Source organism: Rana temporaria, chromosome 13 (assembly GCF_905171775.1).
Source record: "Rana temporaria chromosome 13, aRanTem1.1, whole genome shotgun sequence".
Classification (NCBI taxonomy): Eukaryota; Metazoa; Chordata; class Amphibia; order Anura; family Ranidae; genus Rana; species Rana temporaria.
The window spans coordinates 752,106-768,884 of record NC_053501.1 but is presented as its reverse complement, the minus strand read 5'-3'; the positions used below and the strand labels follow the sequence as shown (position 1 = coordinate 768,884).

Sequence of the window (16,779 nt, the reverse complement as noted above, 5' to 3'; positions counted from 1 at the left end):
GAGGGGGCGAGCACGCTGACTAACCCCCTGCCAGAACAGCTCGGATGATGGGGGCAAGCTTACTGAGGAGGACCAGGAAGTGAGAAATTCAGACAAAGAAAAAAAACATTTAGAAGGGAAATGGAAGGAAAAGGTAAGTGAACCCACAATGCACAAGCTTAAAGGAACCTATTTAGAAAATAAAAAACTATTCTTTACAACCCCTTTAAATAGGAAGTTTATGGGAGGAGCAAAGAGTTCATGGAAAAACAAGGTACGAGGCAAGATTGTCTAATGCAGGGTTTCTCAACTTGGGTTCCGCCAGAGGGTGCTAGGGGCTCCTTGAGCAACGAGCAAGTTCTACCTTGCGGATAAGTTACCACTGGCACCAGTAAGGGGGGTAATTCATCCCAATTTCCACAAGTGTAAGGAATATTCTTCCCACTGATCATCCCACTAATGTATCATGAGTTGTAGATATAATAAGTTTTAGCAGGGGTTCCCTGAGACCAAAAAGTTATTTCAAGGTTTCCCCTTGTGTTAAAAAGGTTGAGAAAGGCGGTGTCAGGTCACCTGTGGCCAGATGACAGATGCACCCCGTTGGAGTCAGGAGTGCACCACAAGGTAGTGAACCCTATGGCAGACTGCTGCGGATGGAACACAGAGTGGATATGGAAGGCAGGTCCACTCAAGCACAAACAGGGATCCCACAGGAAGCTTGAGCCCAAGATTCCCCAGGGCGCGGAGTCTAAGATTCAGCAGGTATTTACCAGAGCCTCTAGTGGTGAGGATGGCCTTAGCTGCAACTGAATCCAGGTCGCGGCCCCCAGAGTGCCCCAGCTCACGCTCCATAGGGCATAGAGGAGAGAGGGGAAGCAGCCACTCAGGATACAAGAGATTAGTGAGGTGTAAGCCAAGGTCAGGGCGACAAGCAGTCAAGGATAAACAAAGGACAGGCCAAAGGTCAGGGTCACAAGCAAACAGCAATAGTCGGGGACAAGCCAAGATCGGTTCACAGAGATAAACGTAGCACGCGGCAAGCAGGAACCCAAACACACAATGCTTAACAAACAACGTTGATCAGCAAGGCAGACCTGCAGTGCACTGGTTAATATAGAGTTCCTGATATGGCCTGGGGGGTGGAGCCATACAGGGAGGAGAGACGATAAAAGCAGCCAGGTGAGAGTGTCTGGCCTCTAAGGTGAACACATGGAGAGGAAGGTAAGCTGCCAGGCATTACTGCATATCCATGACAGGCGGCTCCATCAGATCCCAAGAGAGCCGTCCAGCATCTCAGGTGGCTCACCAAGAAGAGTTAGTGCTGGACGCAGGTTGAGGTCCAGGCCCCGACATAATGAAAATAATCTTTTGTAGAATACAAAAATAGCCATGACCCCTGTGTAACGGTCACCACCGTTTACGATTTCCATTCCATCGCCCCATGACAGCTTATCCGACAATCCAGCAGGCACGACCCATTCCATTTCCCAGAATAAACGAGACATACGCTCTGTTCTCTGGTTTCAAAATGTATGAACGAATACTTTCAATGGTACCTTAGCTTTCTTATATACAGTACAAACATTTTACAGTAATCAAAGGAACAAAGACACACTCCACCCACACATCACACAATGGGGCTTCAATCACATTCTTTTAGATAATGACATTCAGAGGATTTAATTATCCCCCAGACATTCTGACTCCGCCAATAAGTGATTCACCTGCATAATACACATTCCTATGCCAGACGTTCTGTCTCCGACAATAAGCTATTCACACCTGATCATCAATAGACTTATCACACCAACAGTGTCATTAGCATCACACAATGGAATGTCTTTCAGGAGCCAGCCTCAATCAACACCTCAAAGCTAGACATCTGACCCTTACAGACTCAATCAGTACAATAGACACAACACAGTATTAGCATCACACAATGGACAATGGAATATTTTAGGAGTCTATTGACCTGTTGTGGGTCAGCATGAAATCACCTGTAATATGTCCAGATCTTCTGCAATACATGAATTATCAGTAATGTCCCATCTCATGTAATTTATAATTATCATTTCTCAGTCACCCTATGCCCAAAAGGGGCACAGGATGACCCTAGACCCAAGAGTCATTAGTGACGCTGGCACAGGAATACCCCGCATCCTTCAAAGGTCTCTGGGTGTCACGGGTCATTCTGTTACACCCTGGAATAGATACCCAGACGGATTGCTGCTTCTATTTTGGTGTTGATAAACGTATCTCGTAGAGTTTGTCCTTTTGAAGAGCGCTTGTCCTTCCAATACAGTAGACTTCATAAACGTAAGGGAATGGTGGTATTCTAGCGACTGTCAATGACAATGTTGTTTTGCATAGTCAGAAGGTAACAACAAAATAGTGTTTGTATTGCTAGTCCAATGTTTCCCTCCCAAACCTAGAGAATGCTAAATTCGAAGCACGAAATCTGCCATTACCATTAGCTCACCCTTACTGCAACAAAACCATCAATTATATTTTCCCCAAAGCTTCCTCCCCTGTAGCTTTAGTCAACATTTTTAGAAAGAAATATGATTTTCTTAATTCATGTGCCTGTCGAATCATTACGCCAAATGATACTGACGGAATGTCATGAAGCAGTATCATAAAATTACATACAGACATTATTTTGGTGCAATAAACATGTGTTTTTTAAGAAGACTTCTTAATAAACTTACATGTTTATTACTTGCTAAAAACATGTTTCTCAAAGTGCCACACCTATATTTCGCGGGGCCAAATTTGGTCACCAGTTTGAGTATTTAAAAAAAGAAAAAAAGAAAATCGAAAGGAAAAAAATTCGAAAATTTACACTCTTGAATTGTTAAAAGCAAAAGTACTCATTTCAGCCGTTTTGTGTTTTCCTGGCGAGATACTAGTTGGGCGTGGGTTTTTTTACCGATGGACCCGCCTCCGAAGCCTGGGTGGGGCACTGAAACATGCATCCTTATATTTTTGCTCCTTATGAACCAGATAACACATGAGATGCAATGAGGTTATTCAACACAAGATTAAAAATTGTCCGAATTGCTGAATTTTCTTTTGTTGCCGAGAGTGAAAGTGATCTTAGCGAATCTTAGCCGTAGCTTCTGATATGGTAGACATTGCATCTTATGTGGTGCGTATCTGGTCTTTTATTCTTTGTTTTATAGTGTCATTTCAATGTAATGTGCTGTTTTTTTGTGTCTTTGTTGTCTCTTTTTTTTCTTTGTCCCCTCAACAGCATTTTGTCCCGGTCAGGCAAGAAGGACAATCAAGATGCCTCCAATTTGACAGTGCCCATGACTATGTGTCTTTTCCCTGTGCCATTCCCACTCACCCCATCTCTAAGACCACAGGTCAGTTCCATCAATCCTACTGTTACTCGCTCCCTCCTTTACAGCGTCCTGCGAGATTCTCCATCGGAACGAGGCCAACAAAGCCGCGATGCCCAATTGTCCGAGTACCCTTCTTTGGATTATCAGGGGCTCTATGTGACATTGGTTACCTTGTTGGACCTGGTGCCCTTACTCCAACATGGACAACATGGTAAGAATTTATTACTATTGCTTTATGAAAATGGTGATGATGATGATAATGGTGGGTTTGGAGCTTGCGAGGCACAACCAAGTCAACCTCAAATCTCCGCTCCAGACAAAACCTTTTTTGGGAAAGGTTGGGTCATTTTCTCATGGTTTTATTGCTACCTGTGCTTTCATTGTGGAGGTTTCAGTTCCTAACCTTGGGATATCATGCACACTTAATCTGGAGCATGTATGGCCAAGGCACTGGATTCAAAACCTCAATAATTCATGGTTAAAGAAGGTCAATCGCATTTAGTGCTGCTGCGGTAGCTCTGGTAGGGCTGCACAAATGGTGTACGCTAGGGCAGTGTTCATCAACCCTGTCCTGCAGGGCCCACTAACAGGCCAGGTTTTATGTATTACCTTGGGGAGATGCAGTCTAGAATACTGCAATCACTGAGGAGCAAATGATATCACCTGGGGTGTATTTCAGTTATCTTGCAAACCTGGCCTGTTAGTGGGCCCTGCAGGACAAGGTTGATGACCACTGCCCTAGGGGACCACGAGTTTGAAATCCAGGAATAGAAAGTCTTTATCTTTGGATAGAGTTAGGAAGGGTTGAGTGCTGATGATGATGATGATGAGCTTGAAAGGAACAACCAAGTCAACCTTAAATCCCTGCTCCAACCAAACACTGTTCTTGGCTTTGGACAGAGTTGGGAAGGGCTGGGTCATCTCTCAAGGATTGTTTGCCAAGTGGGCTTCCATTGGGGAGGTTTCTTCTCCCTTCCTAACCTTGTGATATCATGCACACTTAATCTGGAGCATGTATGGCCAAGGCACTGGCTTCGAAACCTCAATAATTCATGGTTAAAGAAGGTCAATCACATTTAGTCCTGCTGCAGTAGCTCTGGTAGGACTACACAAAGGTGTACCCTAGGGGAACCAGAGTTTGAAATCCAAGAATAGAAAGTGTTTATCTTTGGATAGAGTTAGGAAGGGTTGAGTGCTGATGATGATGATGATGATGAGCTTGAGAGGAACAACCAAGTCAATCTTAAATCCCTGCTCCATCCAAACACTTTTCTTAGCTTTGGATAGAGTTAGGAAGGGTTAGGTCATCTCTCAAGGATTTTTTGCCAAGTGGGCTTCCATTGGGGAGGTTTCTTCTCACTTCCTAACCTTGTAATGGCATGCATACTTAATCTGGAGCATGTATGGCAAGGGCACTGGATTTGAAACCTCAATAATTCATGGTTGAAGAAGGTCAATCGCATCGCATTTAGTCCTGCTGCGGTAGCTCTGGTAGCAATGCACAAATGGGGTACCTTAGGGAATCCAGAGTTTGAAATACAGGAATAGAAAGTCTTTATATTTGGATAGAGTTAGGAAGGGTTGAGTGCTGCTGCTGATGATGATGATGATGATGATGAGCTTGAGAGGAACAACCAGGTCAACCTTAAATCCCTGCTTCAACCAAACACTTTTCTTGGCTTTGGATAGAGTTAGGAAGGGCTGGGTCATCTCTCAAGGATTTTTTGCTAAGTGTGCTTCCATCATGCACACTTAATTTGGAGCATCTATGGCTGAGGTGCTGGATTCCAATCATCATTAATTCATGGTTGAAGAAGATCGAATTCATTTGGGGTGCAATAGCTCCAGTAAAGCTGTTCACTGCACGAATGGGAGTACCTTATGGGGTATAGGGACCCAGAGTTTGGGATACAGGAATAGAAAGCCTTTAGCTTTGGATAGAGTTGGGAAGGGTTGGATAAAGTCTCAGGATTATTATTGCTCTGTGTGTTTCAATTGGGGAGGGTTCTCCTAGCTTCCTAACCTGGTGACCTCATGCACTTAATCTGGAGCATGTATGGCTGAGACACTGGATTCAAATCCCCAGTAATTCATGGTTGAAGGACATGAATCACATTTGGTCGGTCCATAATTGGCTGCTCTCTGCATCAATGTGATACCCTACGAGCTAGGGGACCCAGAGTTTGGAATACAGGAATAGGAAGTATTTGACTTTGGATATTGTTGGGAAGGATTGGGTCGTGATGATGCTGCTGATGGGTCTGCAGCTTGAGGGTCACAACCAAATCAACCGTGCATACCATATCCAGCCAAAATCTTTTCTTGACTTTGGATAGAGTTGGCAAGGGTCGGGTCATCTCTCAGGGTTTTTCTTGCACTGTGTTTCAATTGGGGTGGTTTCTCCTCACTCCCTAACTTGGTGATATCATGCACACTTAATCTGGTGCATGTATGGCCGAGACACTGGATTCAAATCCCCAGTAATTCATGGTTGAAGGATGTGAATCACATTGGGTGTGGCCATAATTGGCTGCTCTCTGCATCAATAGGGTACCCTATGAGCTAGGGGACCCAGAGTTTGGAATCCAGGAATGGGAAGTATTTAGCTTTGGATAGAGTTGGGATGGGTTGGGTCATGATGATGCTGCTGATGGGTCTGCAGCTTGAGGGGCACAGCCAAATCAACCTTCCATACCATCTCCAGCCAAAATCTTTACTTAGCTTTGGATGGAGTTGGGAAGGGTTGGGTCATCAATCAGGGCTTTTATTGCTCTCTGTGTTTCCATTGGGGAGGTTTATCCTCACTTCCTAACCTGGTGATCTCATATGCACTTAATCTAGATCATTTATGGCTGAGAGACTGATTTCAAATCCTCAGTAATTCATGGTTGAAGGAGGTAAATTACATTTGGTCAGGCCATAATTGTTCCAGTAAGGCTACTCTCTGCATCAGTGGGGTACCCTATGGGCTAGATCAGTGGTCATCAACCCTGTCCTCAGGGCCCACTAACGGGCCAGATTTTATGTATTACCTTGGGGGAGATGCAGACTAGAATACTGCAATCACTGAGCAGCAAAGGATATCACCTGTGATGTATTTCAGTTATCTTGCAAACCTGGCCTGTTGTGGGCCTTGAGGACAGGGTTGATGACCACTGGGCTAGGGGATCCAGAGTTTGGAATCCAGGAATAGGACGTTTTTAGTTTTGGATAAAGTTGGGAAGAGTTGGGTCATCTCTCTCAGGGTTCTTATTGCTATCTGTTTTTCCGTTGGGGAGGTTTCTCCTCACTTCCTAACCTGGTGATATGATGTTCCCTTAATCTGGAGCAGGGATGGACAGGCCATAGGGACTACAGGGAGTTTCCCGGTGGGCCGATGGCTCAGTGGGCTGTTTTAATTTTTTTTTTAACGGAGACTCTCTCAGACCCCCCCTCTGTCTCTCGTACCACCTGTCTCTCAGTCCCCCCCTCTTTTAGCCCCCTCCTCTATCTCTCAGACCCCCCACTATCTCTCAGATCCCCAAATATCTCTCAGACCCCCCTCTATCTCTCAGACCCCCCTCTATCTCTCAGACCCCCCTCTATCTCTCAGACCCCCATCTGTCTCTCAGACCCCCCCCCTGTATCTCAGTCCCCTCTCTGTCTCTCAGTCCCCCCTCCTCTATCTCTCAGACCCCCCTCTATCTCTCAGACCCCCATCTGTCTCTCAGACCCCCCCCCCCCCTGTATCTCAGTCCCCCCTCCTCTGTCTCTCAGTCCCCCCTCCTCTATCTCTCAGACCCCCCTCTATCTCTCAGACCCCCCTCTGTCTCTCTGACCCCCCTCTGTCTCTTAGCTATCCTGTCTCTCAGCTCCCTCTCTCTGTCTCTCAGCTCCCCCCTCTGTCTCTCAGCTCCCTCCTCTATCTCATTCACTCCCTAACTCTTAGGCTGCTTTCACACTGGGTCGGGCATTGACGGTAAAACACTGCTAGTTTTAGCAGCACTTTACTGTCATTTTAGCTGCACTATTCGGCGTCTAGCAGGCGCTTTTAACCCCTGCTAGCAGGCACATTCAAGGTTAAATGCGCCCGTGTAGCGCTGCTGCCAAAGTGCTTTGCAGGCGCTTCAGCCACAGTTGCCATTCATTTCAATTGGCAGGAGCGGTTTGTACGCCGCTCTTCTCCCGCCCCAAAGATGCTGCTTGGAGGACTTTTTTAACGCCCTGGCAGCGCCCCAGTGTGAAAGCACACAGGCTTTCACACTGGGACTGCAGCGGAGGCGTTTTTCAGGCGCTATTTTTATTGCATTAAAGTGGGCCGGTCTGGATGAAGTCCAGGGCCAAATTTTTGTCCCAGTCCAGTCCTGATCTGGAGCATGTATGGCTGAGGAGCCGGATTCAAATCATCAGTGATTCATGGTTGAAGAAGGTCCCATTCAGTTGGGGTTGCAATAGCTCTGGTAAGGCTGCTCCCTGCACAAATGGGGTAAATGGGATAAAGTTTGTAATCCAGGAGTTGAAAGTGTTTAGCTTTGGATAGAGTTGGGAAGGGTTGGGTCATGATGATGATGATGATGATGATGATGATGATGATGATGATGATGATGATGCTGCTGATGGGTCTGCAGCTTGAGGGGCACAACCAAATCAACCTTAATACCAGCTCCAGCTAAAACCTTTTCTTAGCTTTGGATAGAGTGTAAAAGGGTTGGGCCATCTCCCAGGGTTTTTTATTGCTATCTGCATCTCCATTGGGGCAGTTTCCTTTCCTCACCCAGTGATACTCTCAGGAACCATGAATCAGACTGAGACAGAAGTACAGTTAAATCACACTTGTATAATAATAATAATAAAAAGATAAACAGAGTAAACATAGCCAAAACATAGCCAGAGTTCAGCAACCGGATCGGATAGTCAGCCAAGCCGAAGTCAGAGAGCCAGAGATAAACGTGGTAGAACAGCAAGCAGGGTCTGGAGCCAGAAGGGATGTCAGCCAAACAAGTCTTCAACAGAAACGCAGGACATAGTCTCTGTGATGTTGACTAAGGCGAAGGCAGAGAGCAAATGAGCTGGATGGCTTAAGTAGGCAGGACTGACAAGCAGGATATCATCAACAGGTGAGTCACTGTGGAGAGATGGGAGCTGGCAATTAGCAGACAGCAATGTGAAACATGTTGGATTGAAGATTTTAATCAATTCATGGTTGAAGGAGGTCAGTCATATTCAAACAGGACACAATAACTCTGCTAATTCTTCTCCCTGCACAAATGGAGTACCCACTATTCTAGGGAAAACAGTTTGGAATCCAGGAATAAAAAGTCTTTATCTTTTGGATATGGCATACATAGTACTAGTTGGGCTTATGGATCCAGGTCATGGTAGATCTAGTAGTAGTTGGTCTTATGGATCCTGGTCATGGTGTATCTAGTAGTAGTTGGTCTCATGGATCCAGGTCATGGTAGATCTAGTAGTATTTGTTCTAATGCATCCAGGTCATGGTATACCTAGTAGTAGTTGGTCTCATGGATCCAGGTCATGGTAGATCAAGTAGTAGTCGGTCTCATGGATCCAGGTCATGGTATACCTAGTAGTAGTTGGTCTCATGGATCCAGGTCATGGTAGATCTAGTAGTAGTTGGTCTCATTGATCCAGGTCATGGTAGATCTAGTAGTAGTTGGGCTTATGGAAGATACACCAGCATGTACAGTATATCCAGACAGGTAACACAGACACCTTCATCCAATTATCATAGAATGTGTCAAGGGAGATGTTGATTGTCCAAGAACAGGATGGGAGGGGGTGACAGTTGTGGAACTACCCTGTCTAGTTACATCATCCCATCCTTGGTGTCAGGAAGTCTGCATAGGTGTCAGTCCTCTTGTTCACATTGCTGAAGGTGTGAACTGATAAATGGCCAAGATAGATATTTTAAAACTGCACTGTATGTAGAAGACAGATGGTGTCAAAGGCCCCACACCTGTTCAATGATGATTGTTCCAGTTTGACGTAGATGGTATCTTTCAGCACATGTGAATGGGAGACATTAACACATATGCAGACTTTCTGACACCAAGGATGGGAAGAAATAATTATAAAAGAGGTCCAATTGAATGCGATCAACTATTACTAGGACTACCATGACCTGGATCCATGAGATCAACTAATACTAGCTCTACCATGACCTGGATCCATGAGATCAACTAATACTAGCTCTACCATGACCTGGATCCATGAGATCAACTGCTATTAGCTCTACCATGATCTGGATCCATGATACCAACTACTACTACATATACCATGACTTGGATCCATGAGACCAACTACTACTGGATCTACAATGAAGGAAAAACCGTTCTGGACAGCCGCACTCTAAAAATAAATTGCTTTTATTGTAAAAATCAAAAAAACACACAAAAAGCATGCCACAGCAGACAGGGTAAAAATCTGATGCGTTTCACACCAAACTTTAGTGCTTATTTATAGCTTACCATGACCTGAATCCATGAGGCCAACTGCTATTAGGTATACCATGACCTGGATCCATGAGACAACTACTACTTGGCTCTACCATGACTTGGATCCATGAGACCAACTACTACTAGATTTACCATGACTTGGATCCATGAGACCAACTACTACTAGATTTACCATGACTTGGATCCATGAGACCAACTACTACTAGATTTACCATGACTTGGATCCATGAGACCAACTACTACTAGATTTACCATGACTTGGATCCATGAGACCAACTACTACTAGATTTACCATGACTTGGATCCATGAGAACCTTCTTAGACATCTACTGGTCTAACTTCATGACTCTGAGTTCTGATTGATTTCCTGTATGTATGTGCTTTAGCATTATTTGTTTTATTGCCACCGTAAATATGTCCATGTGCCCCTTTGATTCTCTCCATAAACCGCATTGTGAATACCTTACTGCCACAACAACTACAGCTTGCGTTACAGGGATATCACCCTTTAATACTACAGTGATTACCCCTATCAATGCCTTGTTTAACATACTTACCAACATTATGGTGCCACATGCTGGGATACTGTTAGCTCCACCCATGTCCGCATTTTTCCTACCAATTTTCTATGTGGACGCACCCAAATTACCCCCATATTACACAGACCCTGCCTCTAAAAAAAAGGGGGGGGCACCCTCCATGCCAGCTTTACTGGTTGGTCCCACCCAGGCCCTGCTTCTAATATGCATGGACAACCCACTTGTGACCTTGATCCTGGCATATTTAGAGGTTCCTTTTTGAACTCCTGCTCATGAGCAGTAACTTTTTGTCTTTTAAAGTTCTTTGTGGTAAAAGCAAGGAAGCATAAAAAGCCCTCTGTAGTGTATTAATGCTTTACTAAACAAAAAAATGCTGCACATACAACTGTAGGAATAACAATTCACAGCATACAAAGTATCACATACAATATAACAATATACACATGCACAAGCTATCTATCCTTTCTAGCAAATGAGCATGGACAATTTATGCAATAGGGAATACACTAAAAGTTACCTAACTTGGGTTGTAGATTTAACGTCAGTCCAACAAGTTCATTAGCATATAAATAGGGGAATCCCGAGGCTCTTCTATTTGATGTGATTAGGCACACAAAAGAGCAGGGAGACCACACTTGCATTGTCCTTTCTTTCAGTCTTTGTTCTCAAATTGTCTTCCTTCTATGCAGGATCTCTTCCAGACCGCTTCTTGGAGTCTTGCAAATCAACTAGTGCTGTCTGAGTCCTTTTCTTCTCCCCCTACTTCCTGTGGCATCAGTTTCTGTCCTGAGTTCGTGAACCAGTCCAACGAGTTCATTAGCATGTGAATAGGGGAAGCCTAGATTCTACATATATTTATATCTATAAAAATCACTAAAATAGTACAAGCAACACACGTGTACTATTGAAGCTTGCGATCCCAGGACATGGGCCAGGACAAAGCATTGGTTGGACAGAGGGCCAAGATGTGGGGCAGTTCAGGCAAATCTGGGAAAGTTGGCATCTAGTTGTTCGTTATCGCCACTTTTTTTTTCGTACATACCTCGATATCGCCGTTTCATCCCTCGGCTTCCGGGTATGATTCTTGCTGGACTGGGCGTTCCTAGTTGATTGACATTCCTTCGACCGACGCATACTTGACGTCACGACTTTCCGAAAGAAGCCGAATGTCGCTGCGCAGGCGCCGTATAGAGCCGACTCTATACGGCGCCTGCGCAATGACGTTCGGCTTCTGTCGGAAAGTCGTGACGCGCAGTATGCGCCGGTCGGAGGAACGTCAATCAACTAGGAACGCCCAGTCCAGCAAGAATCATACCCGGAAGCCGAGGGATGAAACGGCGATATCGAGGTATGTACGAAAAAAAAAAAAAACCCCAGCCTACCCGCAGTGTAATCAGTCTTCTCAATGTATTGTTACAACATTTTTTTAGGGTGAACCTCCACTTTAAGCTGCATAATGGTCCGGGTCTTAAGTGGTTAAAGCAGCAAAGGGAGATCTTATGACAAGTAAACCTGCACAGGTGTAATGATTTTGCTCTTCTTGTATAGGTTCATTCATCTTCATCTCTCTATAGTGTTTGTAGAGTATTGCTGACAGACGGTGCCAGTTATACAGTTGGCACTCCTTATACAGTTGGCACTGTACCACCACTGATCATACATTTCTGGAATCCACTAAACCTTGACCTGTATGTTTTGTTACTCAGTACAAGAGACAGGTGAGAAGACTTCTGGAAAAATGTAGCCACATTAGCCAAGTTTGTCTGAGTCCCAGAAAGCTGCCCGAGCCCCTGTGCTGTGTGTTCCTCATGGACTAGTGACGGCACAGCGCCATCACATGGCCGGTTTGTGTCATGACCTGGTGCTGGCATCTGGGATCTGCCAAAGTTGGTTATAGGCTGCGTTTTGTAAGGTAAGTGCACCCAAACAGAAACTCTGTAAAACAAACAAAAAAGAATCTACGGAAGAACCTCGGTTTACGAGTAACACGGTTAACAAGCATTTTGAAAGACGAGCAACGTTAAAAAAAAAAAAAAATCCTGACTCGGTTTGCAGGTGTTGTCTCGCAAAATGGGCAGGATTCAAGCTGATGGGGTGTGCAGTACCGCATTTGGCCTGAGGCGCGCGGGGGGGGGGGGGGCGGAGCCGAGCAGAAATGCTCAGAGATACTCGGAAATACTCCATTCCTGGGTGTTTCCGAGGTTGGTCAAGCTGTCAGGCCTTTCCGAGTGTTTCTGAGGCTCTTTGGTGCCCCCCACTTCTGGCCACATGCTGTATTGCATGCCATTGAAGTCAATGCGGAACAAATTATTTTAGTTTCTATTGACTTCTATGGGGAAACTCGGTTTGATATGCAAGTGATTTGGATTACGAGGATTCTCCTGGAGCGGATTATCCTCGTAATCTGAGGTTCCACTGCATACCAATATGGGGCAAAACTCATGTTCAGTGGAATTCAATTGACGACCACGTACTTAGTCCTCCGTTTTTGGTAGATGTTACCAAGTTGAATCCCCAATCGGCTTGACAGAGTTAAGGTGGTAAGTTCTCTGTGATGAAGTTCCCAGTGCTCTCCTTCAGAACCATAGTTAATGGTTAATAAAAAGACACAAGTCCATCCAGTTCAACCAATAAGGGGGGGGGGGGGGTGGGAATTGGGTGACATTTTTTTTTTTTAATCCACATTGGTGAACAAGAACACCTAAGTGTACAAAAAATTGCATGTGAAAAAGGCACACAAATAAAGGAGTAGGACCTTACCCTGACCCCCATCCCCCAGGGGGCAAGGCTCCTGACAGGGGCAAGGCTCAACTTGGTCCACCTAGCCAAAGCCAACCAACGAGTATTAGGTGATGGGCTCTCCTGAAGAGAGAACCCCCCACATTACAGGGAGGAAGAAACACATCCTCCCCCTAGATTTCAGGGTGCCTGAGGACCCACACCCTCCATCCAGTGAGAAAAGAAACACGGACCAAAGTGACAAAACATGAGAGAAAATTGCCGTGGTAGGTGCACTGGCTATGACCAAAGGCCCGGTAGAAAAATTGCCCCAGACTTGGCCAAAAGGCCAATAGTTTTACTAAGACCACCCCTGGGGCGACCAACTCCCAGGGGGCACTGACACTGCGGATTCTCTGCCTTACCAGCCCATGGCCAGACAAGGTAGACCCATTCAAATCAAGAGAGCCCAGTCTTCCCGGGGGATCCACCCTGAATTCTGTGGGTACCCCAATATCTTCCAGTCAGTACTAGCCTTCAGATCCACCTTCATACCAGCAAGGACACTATACAGCCAGCCATTCCTACCAAAAAGCCAGAATGATGGCAAAGTGTCCCTACTGGACACCTACGGGGACAGATACTACACTTGATCTTTGAAAAAAAAAGTAATGGACTCCCTCATGGGACGCGAGAATATGAAGAAGGAATTCAAATGACAGAACAACCGGACTTGGGGTGATAGGAGACGACTCTGTCAGGGCTATGAAGAGCAAAACACTCCAGCCAAAGTTTTTTCAAATGTTTTGGGTTGATATTCAGTGTAACCATTGAGCCATTTTGCAGCAGCTGTTAGATGGAAGTCCAACCATGCAGCTATGAATCAGATTTTGTGTTTCTGAATTCAGTTTGAAGCAGGCGGAGACAATCTTCATCACTGTATGGTCGGCCATATGAAGTCCCAAATATCTCCCAGTAAAGGATGGGCAGGGGATACTTGCTCATCTTCAAGTAATTCTTTGGAGCTCTGGAACCCAATGTGATTCTCTTCAGAGCACTGGAACCCACCATAGTCCTCATCGGAGCCTTGGGATCTACCACAATCCTCATCCGATCACTAGGACCTACAGTGATGTTCGTTAGAGCACTGTTCCACACTTTGGTCCTTGAAAGCACTGGGATCCTCTTCTATGCACTGAATTTCAACCAAAGTTCCTCTTCACAGCACTGGGATCCACCACAATCCTACTCAAACCATTGGAACCAATCACAATCCTCTTTGGAGCTCAAGACCCCTGCAATCCTCTTTGGAGCTCAAGACCCCTGCAATCCTCTTCGGAGCCCTGGAACCCCCCATGTTCTTCTTCGGAGGCACCGATCCAACTCAATATTCATCAAAGCAATGGGACCCACAGTGATGCCGTTTGAAGCACATGTACTCCCTGGGATCCTCGCAAGCCCTGGTGACCACCAAAGTCCTCTGTAAAGCAATGGAATCCACCACAATCCTCTTCAGAATGCTGGGATCCACCACAGTCCTCATTAGAGCACTGGAACCCATCATGATCCTCATTGAAGCCCTGGGACCCAACACAGTCCTACTTAGACCATTGGAACCCATCACAATCATCTTTGAAGCACTGGGATCAACCACAATCTTTGTCAGGACACAAATATCCCTGCAATCCCATTTAAAGCCCTGCCTGTCATGAATGTCACGTCTACCCCAACGCAGGTGGTCAGACACTATAGCTGTCTACTGTACACTTCACCTATAGCAGCCCCCTTTCCCTTAAGGCAAGCATGTCTACCGGTCCTTGGTTGCCCCCAGGACTTATACACAATGCTATAGAGTCTTGCCACCATGCCAGGGCAGATGCGAACTGAACAAAGCAAAAGGGTACTTGGAGTTTAGCAGATAGTGTGGTACAAAGACCGCTCAGGTAAAGGCAGGCTGAGTTCAGGGGATAATCCAGTCCAATCGGGTCATACACAGGGAATCCAACAGCAAGCAAGGCAGACTAACAGGAGGCTTGGTCTGGGACAATGCAGGTAAGTCTTCTTTCATCACAAGCAAGGGATAGAGTGTTGAGTTTGCTTGTATCAGGTGACTGAGCAGATCAATCACCCAACAGGTGAACACAGACAGGGAGGAAAGCAATGGCCAACACCCGGGTGCTGGAATGAGGAACAGGGGCACTAAGTGATCATGACGCTGCCCTTTTGTTTGTGACCTGGCAATCCTGGAACTTCCCTGCTGGTGATGCTGGAACACCCTTCTAGGCTGTCTATCACCCACACCGTTGCAGGGCTTACTGGAAAGCATAAGGCCATTGAATGCTGGGAATCCCTCTTTAGTTGGTCCCTTTAACCTCTGTCTCCTCATTTCCCAGCTACCTTGGCTGTCTAAATAAAATAAGGATTGGGCCTAGATGTCCTGTTTTTGGGTTGAGTGACTTTCATTGCCTTATTTATAGAACCGCAATCACTCCCCCGCTGGGAATAGCGCCACTTCTGGACTTTTAGGGACCATACTCCCATTGTCTTCCGTTATGCTGATTATGGATTGCGTTCTCTGTGTCTGGCTAAACTTTTCCTGTTTCATATTTCCAGATCTGGGACAATCCATATTTTATACCACCGCTTGCCTGTTACCGTTTCTGAGTGACGATATACTGAGCACGTTACCGTACACCATGATCTCCACATTGGCCACCTTCCCTCCCTTCCTCCACAAGGACATCACCGAGTATCTCAGTACGTCCTTCCTGCCCATGGCCATCTGTAAGTCGCCTCGTCTTATCTCTCTTCCATATTTTCTATACAAAGTCTCTCTTTTCTTGTGTTGTGGTAATTATTTTACAGGGTAAGTCCACTGTTGTGAAAAAAAAAACAATATAGCAAATTAACCGAACATATTCGAGGATAAGCCGACTCGAATATAAGCCGAGGCACCTAATTTTACCACGAAAAACTGGGAAAACTTATTGACACGAGTAGGGTTGTCCCGATACCAGTATCGGTATCGGGACCGATACTGAGCATTTGCGGGAGTACTTGTACTCCCGAAAATGCCCCCGATGCCAGATCCGATACTAGCCGCCGCCGCCACATACCGTAACGCCCCTGCCGCCTATTTAATCAGCGTGCGGGGAACATTACAGCTTTCATTTGAATAGCTGTCTGTTCCCCGCCGCGTATAGACACTCCCCCTTGCTCGGGATTGGACGGGTGATCTGTCTATCAAAGTGCAGATCACCCGTCCAATCCCGAGCAAGGGGGATTGGACGGGTGATGAAAGCTGAAAGCATTAATGTTCCCCGCACGCTGATTAACTAGGAGGCGGCATCTAGGTATGGGGAGACATGGCTGCATATGTGGGGGGACATGGCTGCTTATGTGGGGGGACATGGCTGCATATGTGGGGGGACAAGGCTGCATATGTGGGGGGACATGGCTGCATCTGTGGGGGACATGGCTGCATCTGTGGGGGACATGGCTGCATATGTGGGGGGACATGGCTGCATATGTGGGGGACATGGCTGCATATGTGGGGGGACATGGCTGCATATGTGGGGGACATGGCTGCATATGTGGGGGACATGGCTGCATATGTGGGGGGACATGGCTGCATATGTGGGGGACATGGCTGCATCTGTGGGGGACATGGCTGCATATGTGGGGGGACATGGCTGCATATGTGGGGGACATGGCTGCATATGTGGGGGGACATGGCTGCAT

General features: G+C 46.0%; 1 protein-coding gene across 3 annotated transcripts in view; it reads left to right on the top strand.

Annotated features, from left to right (window-relative positions):
- The window catches only part of UNC79 (unc-79 homolog, NALCN channel complex subunit), a 218,786-nt gene that overhangs the window by 25,844 nt on the left and 176,163 nt on the right, over nt 1–16,779 (top strand). Inside the window, exons 3-4 of one of the 3 annotated variants that reach the window (XM_040333248.1) lie at nt 3,392–3,537; nt 15,652–15,822. In XM_040333248.1, the coding sequence (XP_040189182.1) occupies nt 3,392–3,537; nt 15,652–15,822 (317 nt within the window). Of the gene's footprint in view, nt 1–3,215; nt 3,538–15,651; nt 15,823–16,779 lie in introns of those variants that run through there. The other 2 variants (XM_040333247.1, XM_040333246.1) reach the window with 2 other exon arrangements.